Source organism: Narcine bancroftii, chromosome 4 (assembly GCF_036971445.1).
Source record: "Narcine bancroftii isolate sNarBan1 chromosome 4, sNarBan1.hap1, whole genome shotgun sequence".
In the NCBI taxonomy this organism is placed as follows: domain Eukaryota; kingdom Metazoa; phylum Chordata; class Chondrichthyes; order Torpediniformes; family Narcinidae; genus Narcine; species Narcine bancroftii.
Genome location: NC_091472.1, coordinates 107,115,613 through 107,131,897, shown reverse-complemented (window position 1 = coordinate 107,131,897; position 16,285 = coordinate 107,115,613). Strand labels below are relative to the sequence as shown.

Here is a 16,285-nt window from a genome sequence, read left to right as displayed (position 1 = left end):
GGCATTTGTGAGAAGATTAAATTGATTAATTATCAGCCTGCAGTAAAATTATTAACCACTCTTGCTTTTCCCTAATGCTTATTTTTTCCTGCTACACCTTGATAATTTTTTGTTTTAAAAATGCTGGGGATTGGATATGCATTTGGATGTACTACAAGCTTTATTTAAGCATTTAATGCTTTTTCAAAATACAAGTGCAATTAGGGATGGATGGCTGGAGATGAGAGTTATTTTAATTATCTCAAACTTACTTCAACATTGCTTCTCTTGAACTTCTATTCGGTGTTTTCATTTTAGAAAATATTGATTTTAAAATGTTGACTTTATATTTATATCTGTTGCACATGGACCTTGCCAACCATTGCCTCTGCCTGTTTCTTAAATGGTTAATGTGTTCAATAAAATAACTCTCCACAGGCAAACAATGCCTCTTTTGTGCTGTGTGAAGTATTGTTTAGAAAAAAGTTGACTGCAGCTAGATCTTGAAAATCAGCCAGGTTTGCAGTTCATTATTCTTTTATAACTCTTGCTTTAAAGTCATTATCAGTCATTCAAAATTTATTTTGAATTAGAATTATTTCTCAGATATAAATTTATTCAGTTGTTACAGTAATCATAGTTTAATTGAAGGCAAATTTACATTACTAAAGTGGACCTGATTTATTCAGGCTCATCACCGTGAATTGTGGCCTGCCACATCCCTACGTGATATCAGGCTGAGAGGGCCTATCATGCTGACCAGAATTGTTTTTCATTTATCGATTCGGCCTGACTCCAATGTGTTCTGAGGAAGCCTGACCTGAAACGCCTTGAAAGCTTTGCCCTCACTTTTGCTAGGTGTAAAAAGCTGTCAGGTTTATAATATTTTTCAAAAGTCTGATAATAATTGAAAAATAATAATATAATTGAAATTATTTGGTAAGCAAATCTACCATATAATAATACATTATGTACAAAACTACTTTCACTGTAATTACTTTGATTTTTGAAAGGTGAGTATTTTTCTCAATTAAATAATGATGGGTTTTATTCAGAACTATGTTTCTGCAAGTATATAGTTTCTATTTCAAAATGAAGCTTATTTTGAGTTTAGACTACAAATAGTATTTGTAATTCCGTTAATTTCTGAATGTGCCTTTTTATTTTTATGTCAGTTGGCATCTCAATTACACAGAATATATTCTACTTACCTCAACAGCTTGAATTTTTATAAAGTACTTCCATGATACTTGAAGATACTTATATTGAGGGTTGTATGTTAAACTTGAATTCCTTGATACAAATATTTTTTGTTTGGATAGATAAAAAGTTGTATTCAGACTGCTGTATGCAAGTCTGAAGAGATATGAATTAAGTGCAACATACAAGACAAACAATTCAGATGCCGTCTGAATTTGATTTGTAATTCAGCATGTAATTAAGTTAAAACCAATTAGTTAGTTTTGAGCATCCATATCAAAACAGGTTGGGAGGTGGCATTGTTGTGAGAATGTCTCATCCTTTATGTGTACATTTCAAGTGCTCTTTTCCATAAAGAGCACCTTTTAAGGAAAACAAACTTCTTTAAGCTGAATTCACTCACTCATTCCTCTCCTGTTATGTGCATATAGAAGATGAAGAGCCCCAACAACCAGATGCAGAAGAAATGAATGCTGGTACAGCATTTGAACAAGAACAAAAGCTCACCCATAGCAGCAGCACTTCTGACATTGCTGGACAGCTGTATGCTGACCAGATGCAAGGTAGTGTGAAAAATAATACAGAATTTAAGATTAAAAAAAGTTACTTTTTATTTGAAGAGTGTTCATACCTGTAATTATTTCGGTATGGAACCTGTAATGAGAATAGGAATAAGGTTAAATTATGAAAAAAAGAGTATAGAATCCATAAAGTCTGAAAGAGCTATTTGAATGAATTGTTTGAGTCTTCAAATATAGCATTTTGCAAAACATACCTATATCCTGACAATTAAACTTGAGTTGTAGGAAAACATGAGAATTTGTCAGCTTTTTGAGTGGTGTGCAAATATAGAGCTCCAGTATAAAATCCTGAATGAATTTGAGTTCCATTGTTGGCAGAATGTTGACAGGATTTCAAGGTTTGAGTTACAGGGAAAGGTTGTGCAGACTGGGGCTTTTTTCTGTGGAGCATAGTAGATTGAGAGGGGACTTGATAGAGGTGTTTAAGATTTTAAAAGGGACAGACAGAGTAAACGTGGATAGGCTTTTTCAATTAAGAGTGGGGGAGATTCAAACTGGAGGGCATGGTTTAAGATTGAAAGGGGGAAAATTATAAGGGGAACATGAAGGGAAATTTCTTTACGCAAAGGGTGGTAGGGATGTGGAATGAGCTTCCGACAGACGTGGTCGAGGCGGGATCATTGGTTACATTTAAGGAAAGACTGGATAGTTACATGGATAGGAGAGGACTGGAGGGGTATGGACCGGGTGCTGGTCAGTGGGACTAGGAGGGTGGGGATTTGTTACGGCATGGACTAGTAGGGCCGAACTGGCCTGTTCTGTGCTGTAAGTAGTTATATGGCAGACCTATGCTGGGTAACTAACAGGCTGTAAGGATGCCATTTGATTTTTTTTTAGTCCTATTATTCTTTGAAAATCTATGTTTTTTTCCCAGATGTGCACCATGCTTCCTGGGATCTGATTGCAGGTTATTATGGGCTGTCTAATAAAGTGTAGGGGTTTTAGAAAAGAAATATTCCAACCAATGGAGTGTATTTTTTAATCTAGTTATTTATAAGTATTAAATAATTTGGATTAAATATCCTGAGGAAGTGGGAACCATCTTGTGTCTAACATTTTTAAATTAGTATATGATACTGAATGGTACAATCAAATAAGTGTTCTCCTTGTGTACAGAACAAATTTGAAGTTTACTATATATGTGAATATCCATTGGTTGAGGCATCATATTTCAAACTTATTGCATTTATTGCAGGACCAGGAAGGGAATACTCATCCAGTTTCAGTAACTCCGATTCAAAGATTATTGTTGCTGAAAACATAAGGCCTGGAGGGAAAGAAAATGAGGCTCCAATTGTAAGATGATGCATATAACAACATTAACTTCTGTAGTACATGTTAATTTGTAATTAAGGAACAATCAAATTCAAGCAGTGTCTGCCAATGCCAAATAAAGTTAAATAAGAAATCAAAGGGTGCAAATTTTAAAATGTTCATTGAGGCATTGACTTTATTATTCAATAAATGCCTGTTATATTTATACATGAAAAAAATCAATTTTTATGACAATAATTGGAATCATTTCAACATTTGAAAGTTTTATTTTTGGCATTATTAAAATTAAAAGATCAATCGTTTTGTAAATTTGCTTAATTTCTTTGAAGGTGTGAAAGCATAAAAAGAGCACAAGGTGTTGCAGGAAGTGTGTTAGCATCATTTAAAAACTGATCACTATGTGGAAAACAGAGTTGGAATAAATAAAACAGAATAATGTTGATAGTCTATTTCTTTCCATGGTTGCTGCCTGATCCACTTTGTTCCTCCACCATTTTGTGTTTCTCCAGTTTTCCAACATTGGCAATCTTGTGTATCTTGGAATAAAGAGATCCTTTCAAGCTGGAAGGATGTAGCTTGTAGATTTCTGAAGTGATCAGTTCTTGTGTCTCAATCATTTACAATTAATTTTATGGCCTGGAGAAGGGAACCTATCTAAGTTTAATATACAAAAGTGCTGCAGAGACTCAGCAGGTCACACAGCATCCATTGGAAGAAAGGCAATCAATGTTTTGGGCTTGAGCCCTTCATGAGGAATCTGGAAAAGAGCCCTTTATGAGGAATCTGGAAAAACATGTAGATGCCTGAAAAAAAAGTCAAGAGGAGGAAGGGAGGAGCATAGGTTAACAGGTACAAGTGGATATGGGTGGGAGGGTGGAAGAAAAAATGAAGCTGAGAAGTGATAGTGGAGAAGACAGTAGGGCAAGAAGGGTAGTTCTCTGACGGGAAGGAGGTGGGGGAGAAGGAGGAAAGGAGATAGAGGGATAGGGAAAGAGAGGCCAGTGGTCAGGGATGGGGGAGGGGAAGTAGTTAACAAATTGGAGAATTTGATATTGATGCTGTCTGGTTGAAGACTGCCAAGATGGAATGTAAGGTGCTGGTGACCTTGGCTTAATGGTCACTGAGGCTATGGATAGACATGTCAATGCATCAATGGTGTGTTTAAATTAAAATGGTTGGCCACTGGGAGGTCTTTGCTGTTGCAGCAGACAGCGTGAAGGTACTCAATGAAATGACTTCCCAGTCTGTGTTCATTCTCCATGGTACAGAGGAAGCTGTGTTGGGAGCACCAAATACAGTAAATTACCCCTACAAATACTCAAGTGAAGTGTTGCTTCACTTGGAAGGACTGTTTGTGGCCCTGAATGGTGATGGAAGAGGAGTAAGTGCAATTGTAGCACTTCTTAAAGACATGGGGATGATTAGTGGGAAGGGATAAGTGGACAAGGGAGTCACAGAGGCTGGTGGGGTGATAGGTAAAGACCAGGGGAATCCTCTCCTTGTTGCATCTCGGGGCAGTGGGGGCAAGGTAGGTGTGTAGGAAATTGAGGAGATGAGTTACTGGCAGTTTTCCAAAAAAGGAGGAAATTGTCTTGGAATGGAACCTCATCCTGTGGCAGAGAGGAATTGAGAAAAAGGAACAGAATCCTTGCAGGAATCCGGGTAGGAAGAGGTGTTTTCAATGTATCTGCAGGAGTGGATGGGTTTACTGAAGATGTCTTAGATAGTTTGTCTTCTGAAATGGAGACTAGAGAGATCAAGAAAGTGAAGAGTGTTGGCAGAGATTAATCAAAGTCCTTTTCCCACACATCTGCCCTGGCCCCTTACTGCCCCCCCAGACACAAGGACAGGGTTCCCCTTGTCCTTACCACACCACCAGCCTCCATTTCCTGCACATCTACAATGGGATTCCACCACCAGACGCATATTCCCCTCCCCTCCTTTACTCCACTTTCAGTAGGAATTTGTGATTCTTTCATCCATTCATCCCTTCCTACCAATCTCCCTTTGGTACCTAATGCTCTGACCACAAGAAGTGCTGCACTTGCACCACACCTCCTCCCTCACAACTATTTGAGACCCAATACAGTCATTCCAAGTGAAGCAATTCTTTACTTGTGAATCTGCAGGGGTCATTTACTATATCCAGTGCCCCCAATGTGGCCTCCTCAACATCAGGGAGATTGGACGCCTACTGTAAGATCGTCTCATTGAGCAACAGGAAAGACCTCCCAGTAGCCAAATATCTTAAATCCACACACCATTGCCACTTTGAAACTGCAAATATTCTCATACGTAAAGCATAAAAAGTCAACAGGCATGTCCAACAAGTATGCAAATGACATTCACTGAAGGGATTGGAGTTTAAGAAGAGGGAAGTTTGTTACAGTTGCACAGGGCATTGGGAAGGCCAAATTTTGCCCTGCTTGGTCCCCTGACCTAAAAGGAATATTGTATTAATTTTTTTGTAATTAGTCATAAAGCACGGTAACAGGACATTCCCATTCATGAGCCAATGTCACCCAAATACCCCAATTAATCTGCATTCCCCAGATGTTTTGGGGATTGTGGGCAAACACCAGAGTACCTGGAAAAACCCACACAGACACAGGGTGAATGTACAAATTCCTGACAGACAATGTCTGATTTGAACCCAGGTCGCTGGTGCCATGCATGAATCAATCATGCCGGCCATTGGAATTTTAGCTACAGAAGCAGTAGATTCACCAGGATAATTTCTGGTATCATAGAAAATAGATGTGGGAGAAGTCCATTCAGGCCTCGGAAACTACAGTACCATTCACTATGTTCATGGCTGATCATGTGACTTCAGTACCTTATTCCTACAATCTCTATACCCTTTGATCCCTTTAGCTATAAGATACATATCCAATCTCCAATTCTAATAAGCTGGCCTCAACAACTTTCTGTGGCATGGAACTCTAAGTTCACAACTTTCCAAATGAATAAGTTTCTTCTTATCTTAGTACTAAATGTCTTCCCCTTTATCCTTACATTGTGACTCCTTGTTCAGGACTTCTCCAGTATCAGGAACATTCTTCCTGTATCTAACCTGTCTAGTACTGCCAGAATATTGCATGTCTCAATGAGATCCCTTTTCATTTTTCTAAATTCCAGAGTCTATTCAACAACTGTGCCTATTCAGTCCTTCTTTGGGAATCATTCTGGTGAATCTACGCTGCGCCCACACAATAGCAAGAATGTCTTTACTCAGATTAGGAGACCAAAATTGCACACTATAATGAATGAGAAGGTTTTCCTATCAAGAGAGGCTAAGCAGTTTAGTTCTGTGTTCCCTTCAGTTTAGGAAAATGAGGGGTGGACTTGTTCAAACATAAATTCTTAAAGGAGATGTTGGGTATTTTCATTAGCAGGAGTGTTGCCTGGAATAGGATATGGATGCAAAATAAGGAACCAGTCCTTTTAAAACTTGAGGTGTACAAAAATGTATTTTCTCACAGCAGTGAATATCTGGAATCAGATGATGGTGGAGCCTTGATCATTTAAAATATTGAAGATGGGGATCTGGCACCAAAGAGGAGTTCAGACCCGTATAGATCAGCCACGATCATATTGAATGGCAGGGCAGGCTTGAGGGGCCTGGTGGCCTTCTCTTCTCCTATTTTCTTGTGGCTGAAACACATGATTTCAGAATGCAATTGATTTTGAGAAACGAGGAGGGAAAAAAAAATGTCTTTTGCAAATGAGAGTATCTCTTTACATTCAAAACGTCAATTGGAATCGGAAAGTCTAAAGTTTGAAAAGATTTTTGATAAAGGAACTTCTGATATTTAAAACCATACACGATCTGCTAGAAGAACTCAGCAGGTCATGCTGCGAGAGAAATAAATGGTGGATGTTTCAAGCCTGAACACTCCATCGGTGCTTTTGCTCAGATAATTCCACAGACTAGCATTGAGGCCCTGAGTAGTAATAGGGCCCAGGAGAAGTAAGGTGGATGAATCAGAACCAGCCTCTGGAAGGCTTTCAGCAACTGGAAATGTCCCATCACTTGCTTTACTAGATTTTAAAGCTTTTTTTAAAATGTTTTGGAATGTAAATGATGAGTGTTAAGAGGTGATTATGAACAATGGGCTTGGGAATCTTTTTTTCCCATTGAACTTGTACAAATTGGCAGCTACTTTAAAAAAAACAAAATCTATTTAACAACCATTAAGCATTGACAGATGGTAACTTGAGTTGATGCTTTTTTCTCAATTTTTCTAGATGCTTATTGTTTTGACATATGTTCATCAACATGTGCTAGGTGCAAAACTTTTAATGGCATTTTAATTTATTTTGCAATGGAGTTCATTTACTGCATCATTTAATTCCCTTCTGCTTCCTGCCCCCACCTTTAAAAAGATATGGGTAATATTTGGAATGGCCTAATTAATTGCAGAATTTTGGCACAGGTAGTTGTAATCACAGTCAGATCATTATTACAGGAATAGTTTATAGTCGTAGAAAGGTTACGAAAAGGACTGCTGCAAATGAGTATCAGAATGCTTTCCTTAAGCAGCTCCTGTGCTTATTTTTCAAAATAACGACTGTTGCAAAAGCTATTCTGGTTATATGCATTATAAAATAAGTTGTGCATTATATGTTTTGACACTCCCATTACACTGGCCAAAAAACCTTTTCAAAAGGTTTGCTTCCTGAAAAGAAATTGGGGATTATGAAAGATAACTTCAAACTGAACATAAAGGTAATTTCAGATTTGCTGTATCACGTAGGAAGTTGTAGAAACATTAAACATATTAAATTCAATAAATGTTAATGTAATTGCTTAATGATGCTGAGCCAAGCTCTCAGGTTAACTGCACATGTTGCACAACAAATGTAGGGAACCCAGGATTTTTTTTTGGTTACCAATTTTACAAAGTAGGGCTCATAGGCTTTCTTAATGAGTGCAGTCATGTTGCATCTTTGAATCTTAAGTGCATACTTGCCACAAATGTAACAGAATGTATCAGCTGTTCTGGCATTGACAAGACATTTTGCATGTGCATCAACATGTGTTCAATCTATATCAACGTCTGTATATGTAAGCTGCTTTTGTAGCTTGTCTACATTTATCCTAACTGAGCATGCCTAAGTCTAAGACAACATTTGCTTAGCATCTGCACTGCATGCATGTCCTGACATGCTTGGACTGACCAAAATAGATCACTTAGTGGCCAATATACTAGTAGACTGACTTAAATTATGGCAGGAAATCACAAAAACAGGCTGTATCTAAAAACCAGTGTTTCCTCCAATTTTTACTTGAATAATATCAACCACCTTTCTTCAAAATCAAGTCTAGTTTGTAGTCACCTGATGGTACAAGGACAGCCTGATAAAATAGTGTTCTCTGGTCTTCTGTGCAAAACATGCAAACACACATACAGACAAGCAATACATATGCAGGACAAGTATTTCATCTATACAAATACATAAATAAATATTGTTTTGTACATATGAGAGTATGATGGTTAGTGTGAGCAGTTTCTTTGGTTGGCCACCATTCTTGCCTGTGGGAAGTAGCTGATCCTCAGCTTGGTGTTGCCAGTTCTGATACTCCTGTATTCCATTCCCAATGGGAGCAGCTGAAAGATGCTGTGAGCGGGCTGGAAGGGGTCCTCAATGTTTTTGCACGCCCTCTTCTCACAACGATCCCAGTGGATCCTGTCGATGGGAGGGAAACTCCGGTAATCCTCAATTAACCTCCATTTATCTGCAGCAACTGTACCACACTGTGATGGAGCCAAAGCAGTTGGTTGGGGAATCCTGGGAACATGTTTTGATATAAGAATCCCACTTCTTCAAGAAAAAGAAAGATTATTCCAGAAGAAAGAGTTAAAATTATTGCTGTTGCTTTTTTGGTGAAAGAAGCTTCTATTGTTTAAAGCTTAATCGCAACCTGCTGGGAGAACTCAGCAGGTCAAGCAAGCATCAGTGGGAGAAAAAAGAATGGATTTGATCAAGACGTGTGGTTCAGAAAATCAACCTTTTCTGATGCTGCTTGACTTGCTGAGTTCTCCCAGCAGGTTGCGTTTGGCTTCAGATTTCAGCATCTCCAGTCTTCATTGTGTCTTGTTGTTTACATTTTTGTTTCATTATTTTTTAAAAAATTGCAATCTTGCTACCTCCCATGTCAATCTTCAGAAACTTGGCATTCCCAAGTGAATGTTCAAGTAAATAACTTTTGTTGAAGATATAGTGAGCATACTGTGCATTGACATGAGTGTCAAACAAATGCTAAGATTTGTTCTGGGTATCTTAAGAATAGTAAAAAAGTGTACTTGTTTATTTTTTGTTGCAGATTATGATTTGTAGAAGCAATAGCCCTGGTGACCTTGAAAATGATCCATATGAACTTCAGATATCTCAAGAAAGATGCAAATTAAGAGCTAAAAGTGAGTCTTGAGAACAATAATGTTTTGGTTCATTGGTCTTAAATCATGATTTTGAAGATTTTATTTTGCCAGAACTCAGGAGGATCTTCAACTGTGATTACTTTCCAACCATAGAGAATTTGTTTTCATGAACATTTTCAGATCAATCACACTGACATTTGAATATCTTTTATGATAACTTCTTTCCAACTCTAAAACAGGACACAGGAGTTTACAAAAGCATTTGCAAGAGGTTTTTTTGTGTGAGTGAACCACTTTCAATACTTTCTGCTTGACATGATCAGGTCACTCGGATCTGATGTTCAATCTAAGCAATGAAGATAGGAATATGTTTTTTTTTCATATGGAGAGCTTGAAGCTCAAATATGTCCGCGGCTGTTTCTTTGAAAATTAAGTTTAAAAAAAAAATCTCGATGCTGGAAACGAAATGGAAATGCACTGGAAGTCCTTGGGTAAGGCAGTATCAATGGACTTTTTAGATCAATGACATCATCACTTCACTCGTGTTCCTTTCTTTCCAGATGATGCCTGCGCTGTTGACTATTCCCTCCCCCCCCCCTTTGTTTTAACTACTTTGCATCATTTTGTAACATCAATCCTATACACCCATTATCCACTAGATCCCCAAATCTGGCATTTTTATTTAAAATTGTTATCTGCTTCCTGCATTTTTAGTATGGATCACTGGGATCAAAACTATCCTATATTTCTTACAGTGCAAAACAGGATTGTTTTTCATTATGCAGATGACCAGAGAGCTGTGACAATTTAATACTGCTTATATGGCAGCAGTCACAGCTAGAGAGGATGTAGAAATCAAAGTTAATTGGTATAGTGATGTTGGCAGACTAAACTTCTTTAAGGACAATAAAGAACTATGGTTGAGTGAACCATGACATTAATGAAGCCACTGGGTATCGAGCTTTTTTTTCAAAATATTATTTGAAGTTTCTTTGCACTTTTGATGGAAGTATGTGATTTGTTTCCAAATTCTTATATCTTTCTAATTGTGGATCAGCACATGAATTCTGTGCTAGGGAATAGTATAAAACCTTTAGAAGTATAAATGTTTAGAACAATTTTTGGTTCAAATTCCTTGATAAGCCATAGGTTTTCCAGTATGAAGTGCCAACTATGAAATATTTGAAGTAACTTTTTTTTAATTATAAAAAAATTTGTGACTCTGGAGCATATACATTGTGAAAACATCTTTTTTTAATCTTAACATTTAGGTGAGAGTATTACTAGTGAAACATCCAATGGTTTTAATAATTTCAATGAAATGGAGATTTCGTTAACTCAATGGAAGACATTTGATGAAGGATCAGAGATTGGTGGAGTGGATGTTGCTATTGATGCAGATGAAGCTAACAGTGGGCACAAGGTGAATTTTTCCAAGGCTACTGTTCTTACAGGTAGGAGTTATAAAGGGCGGAATTAATGGTTTAATCAGATTAAATCCTTTTTGGTGCATTTAATCACTTGTGCTTTTTGTATATTGAAGAAATACGGTGCATCTGCATGTTGTATTATATCAGACAATATTGTTTGCAGTTTTGGAGTCCAGGGATGAAGACAAGATCCTCAGAAAACCAACATATTTACAATGATAAAAAGAAAGAGTGGTAATTAATAATTGACTGTAGCAGTTGCAGTTGGACCTTATAGGAAAGTTCAAAAATGTTCACGAATTTGGCATGAAAGATAATTGTGAATAGTGAGCAAGGAGTGCTAATTGTATGAGTGGTGTGAAGATTCCTTGCACAAAATATAATTGGTATAAATTGAAGAAAATGACAACATTAGAAACTACCGTCCAGTGGCACTGACCTCCACCATTATGAAATGCTTTGAACGTTTAGTGATGGAATGTTTCAAAATGCACCTCCCAGAGAAAGTGAACCCATTTCAATTAGCTTACAGGTGGAACTGTTCCAGTGACGATGCTACAGCCTTGTCCCTCCACTCTGTTCTGACCCACTTGGAGATCGACACCTCATACATTAGGCTGCTGTTCATTGACTTCAGCTTGGCGTTTAATACAATTGTACACCAGAGGCTGGTGGAGAAGCTGTCCTCACTGGAACTCCTCTCTGTTACTGGATTCTGCATTGCCTAACTGAAAGAGCAGAGTTTGTCTGGGTTGGCAGCAGAACATCAAGCACCATCATGCTGAGCGTTGAGCACCACAGGGCTTTGTGATCAGCCTGTTGCTGTTTGCATGACTGACCCATGACTGCAACACCAGATCCAGGTCCAACTGAGTCAAGTTTCCAAATGACACAACAGTAGATGGCCTCAGCAAGAACGATAAGTCACACTGCAGAGAAGAGGTGAAAACTCTTGTGAAGTGGTGCAAAAATAACAACCTGAGTCTCAACGTGGACAAGATGCTTGTAGATTTCAGGAAGACCAGAGACAATTACCTTCCACTACACATTTATAGCTCGGTAGTAGTGTAGATAGCACCAAGTTACTCAGACTTCACTTCAGAAGTGACCAATTCTGCACACATAATGTCTCCTCACTTGTCAGGAAGACACAACAGTGACTACACTTCCTTAGAAGACTGAGGCGGGGAAAGCTACCGGTCACCATTCTATCAATGTTCTACAGGAGCTCTATCGGGAGTGTCCTGGCTTGTTGCATCAAAGTGTGGTAGAATTTCTCTAGAGGATTGGATTGGAGGTGAATACACAGGACCATAAAAGCAAGAGGATCACTAGGGTCTCCCTTTCCCCTGCTCCCTACCCCCCCCCCAACATTAGTTATTTACCAGGATCATTTTTTTTAAACAAGGCTTGTCAAATCAGTCAGTGAGGACCCCTTCCACCCCATATGCAGCATCTTCCAGCTACTACCGTCGTGAAAGAGATACAGAATTATTAGAACCAGAACCAACAGGGTGAGGAGCAGCTGTTTCCCAAAAACAACTCTCTGAGGTTTCACTATTTATTAGTAATATTTATTTTAAATATGTATACATGTACTGTACTTGTCATCTGTGTGTTATCTGTATGTGTTTGCATTGTTTTGCACTGTGGACCAAAGAATGCTGTTTTGTCAGGTTCTACTGGTATAATCAGATGTGAAATATACTTGAACTTGATAAAAGAAACAATTTAATAATGATTTGAAGAGAAATTTTTCATATTTCTAGAGTGCATAAAGTGAGCGCTAGCATCCTATCTTGTTACTTATAATAGCAGTGCAGGATATGAACTGAGTTAGCATTTTCAAGATTGCTGTGATGTGTTGAGACAATTTCAATTAAATTTTGCTTTAAATATAATCCATATAGTTTCTTTTCTTTCTCCTGACTTTTATTGAAGGGTGCTTGGATCAGAGCTCATTAACAGTAGGTGACGTCACAAAAATTAGGAACATATATTGTCCATCTCTGAATGCCTTTGAATGAAGAGGCAGTAAAGTGCGAACCATAAGGGAGTTGTTTATAAGCCAGACTGGGTAGGATGGCAGATTTTTGTGGACCATATTGATTTTTACAACTTTATGTATGCCAGGTTCCTTGCTTTAATTCCAGATTTTTTTTCTCTAAATTCCACAATGTCCTGTTGGGACTCAAATTCAATGAACACCATTTATTTAAAAGTTTAATTAGGTGTGAATTATCTCATTCAGACTGAGATTCAGGTCAGTCCTTAGAAGAAAATTGGCGATGAAGTTGTAAAATTGGTGTGTCAGGATGCAGCCTTTCCATTGTGTTACAAAGTGAAATTGGGTGTATTTAATGTGCAGATAGAAATTGATTACAGTGTTTCACACAAAGGAGTGGACCAAAATAACTAATCTCTCGCGTACCTAATGCAGATAGCACTTCAGAATCACTCAGATCTAACTTCTTGTTTCTAATGTCAGATATCTTTCTTACCCATTCATTCTCACTGATATTCTAATCTTGTAACAAAATACATTGTCTCCTGACAATGATGCTACCAATAAGGGTTAAAACCTTGTGTTTTTGATTCTAAGTTAATTTTGTGCCTGTCTCTTTTAGAGAACTATTGTTTGTAGTGTTACAATAGTGACTATGATGTAATAGGTCATAATATCTGCCCAGGCTAATGGCTTGCCTTTCATTCTACAAGATGTGAAGGAAGCATGAGCATGAGAAATTTTTCTTTGAACTTGTGTATCTCTTTAAAAGCTTTTGTATCTCTTTAAGCAAGTATCTCTTTAAATATCTTTATCATTATACAGTAAATGCTTTGTTATTCATCGTTATGAAAGTCTTAATGCGAAGTAATGCAAAATGTTTACCAGTTTTATCAATGAATTAAAACTATATAAAATAACAGCCACGGAGTTTGATTTATTGGATTAAAGAGATCTAAATTTGGGATATCACAGCTCATGCTCTGAAATTAGGATATATTAGAATAAAGAAAGTGCCATCTATACTGCCTCTTAGCCCAATGCTTGATTCAGCATCTTTGTGAGAACAATTACAAAAAAAATTAAAGCAGGCCTCCTCCACCATTCCCTAAGATCGATTGCATCTGTGCCATTTTCTTCCATGATTCAAACAATAATCAGTCTCTATCTTGAACTTTGAGCTAACTGAGCTTCCATAGCTTCCTTGAGAAGAAAATTCCAAATATTCTAAACACTGAAGAAATTTTTTCATCACAAATGATGACTCCTTAGTTTAAGACTTTGACATCTGATTCTAGGCATCCCAGCCAGGAAAAAAAAAATCCCTGCATCAAGTTCGATGATGGGATTGGGATTTTATTAAAATTACCTCTTGTTCTTTTAAACTCTGGAGTGTACACCTGAATGTTTGATATCTCTAGATATTAGTCTGGTCATCTATTTGGTGCTTCCTCTGTCATATGTATAGCGAGTCCTGTGCACAACATTCCAGATTCTGTCTTAAAAGATCCTTTTGTCAGTAAGCATCTTTAATGTTTTGAACTACTTGTAATAAACATTTGAACATTGAGTTATTCAATTTCAGATAATGAGCCCCTTCTCTCTTTTTCCAAGCTTCTTCTGTTCTTTCCCCTTCTGCTCCCTGACCTATTTTTCACCTCTTTGCCACATACACCCAGACCCAGACCTCTCCCCCTTCTGGTTCCATCCTTTACCTTAATATCTCCTTTCCCCCTTTGGTTCCCTATCTGTCCTTCATGTCTCCCTGATAGTTTCCATTTTATCATTATTATCACCTTCTTTACATCTGATTCCTGGACTGCTAGCTTTTGTTTCCACTTATTCCCTATCCAACCATGCCGTGCATGACTCATCTTTCTCCACCTGACCCATTTATTTTTTCACTTGCCTTGCTATCCATTTCTATGGCATCTACAAAGGGATAGCAATCTGCTGCCTCTGTCTCCCAACTCGTCGCTCACTCTCCCCATCTGTCTGTTATCCTTCACCCATGGTGGTGTCTGTCCTACTCTGTCCTCATTGTACTGGCTATCTTCCCACTCTCAGTCTTGATGAAAGATTCCAACCTAAAACAGCGACAGTTTGATTTCTCATACTGATGCTGCTCAACCCACTCTTCCTCTAGAAGATTGTTTCTTTTTCACTTGCAATAAAGGTTAACCTCCCTTTTGCTTTCATAGTTACTCGGTGTACTTTCACATTAACTGAAGTGTTTTAATGTAGATGAAGCCAAGGTCCATCTAAACACAATTCCTTGGGAAATTTTACCATTCAAAAAGTGAATGATCTTGTGTCTTTCTGCATTGTGTTCCATCTGCCGCACCCTTGACTGCTTATTAAATCTCTCTTTATCCCCTTGCACCCTCTTTGTATCCTCCTTGCAACTGACAGTCCTGCATCGTTTTGGAACAAACCTTAGATATACTGTATTATACTTGGTTATCTCCTTCAAATGAAGTTTGTTTATGATCATCTGACTGTACATCTGCAATCAGCCTAAATAACTTTTCTCCAGGCCATAGTGCGCACGCACACTCACAGAGACACCCAGCGCATAATAATCAAATATACAGTAAGACCCCGGGTGAAGAACGTCTTACTTATGGACAACTTGTACTTACAAGCTGACTACATGCAGCTTCAGTGGTTCGTTGGCTTGAGGAAGGAGTATGCCATCCGCCATTTAAAGTTGGATCATGTTGGCGTTAACACTGTGTTGAGTGTGTAACTTTGTATTTGGCGAAAATTTTTCTCTTATACCCTTGTAATCATGCCTCCAAAGTGTAAATCCGACGCAAGTGCTGGTAATTCATCAAATAAAAGGAAAACAATCATGATGGAAAATAAAGTGGAAATAATAAAGTGATCAGAAAGAGGTGAAAAGCCATTGGTCATCGGAAAAGCATTAGGCTACTTTGGTCAATGATCGGAACAATTTTAAACGATAAAGTGAGAATAATGAGGTGTTCTGGAGGGATTATAACATCTATGATGCCATGTCGAAATTACAGCAGTTTATACATAGTGTTTGGGACAAAAACACTTCTGTCCTTTATTTCCTCTTGTGATCCACCATTTTACATTTGTAATCAAACAATTCACAAGGCAGCTTCCAGATTTAATGCAAGGTTATTTGTTAACATTTAGGTTTGACCATGTAGAAATTACAGCATTTTTTATACACAAGTCCTCTCATTTCAGGGCACCATAATGTTTGGGACACATGGCTTCACAGGTGTTTGTGAGTACTGACATATGTTTAATTGCTTCACTGGTGCAGGTATAAGGGAGCCAGGCTTGTTTCTAAGCTTTTGATCACCTTTTGAATCTGTAGTTGCCATTTTTCAACGAGGACCAGAGTTGTGCCAATGAAAGTCAAAGGAGCCATTATGGATCTGAAAAACAAGGATC

General features: G+C 37.9%; 1 protein-coding gene across 7 annotated transcripts in view; it reads left to right on the top strand.

The window, feature by feature from the left end:
- The window catches only part of ralgapa2 (Ral GTPase activating protein catalytic subunit alpha 2), a 521,318-nt gene that overhangs the window by 159,494 nt on the left and 345,539 nt on the right, over positions 1-16,285 (top strand). For all 7 annotated transcript variants that reach the window (XR_011355999.1, XR_011356000.1, XM_069932375.1 and 4 more), the window contains exons 17-20: positions 1,611-1,742; positions 2,956-3,056; positions 9,364-9,457; positions 10,690-10,872. Coding sequence is in view for 5 of the 7 variants with exons in the window: in XM_069932375.1 (XP_069788476.1) it covers positions 1,611-1,742; positions 2,956-3,056; positions 9,364-9,457; positions 10,690-10,872 (510 nt within the window). In the remaining 2 variants the exon portion in view is untranslated. The remainder of the gene's footprint in view (positions 1-1,610; positions 1,743-2,955; positions 3,057-9,363; positions 9,458-10,689; positions 10,873-16,285) is intronic.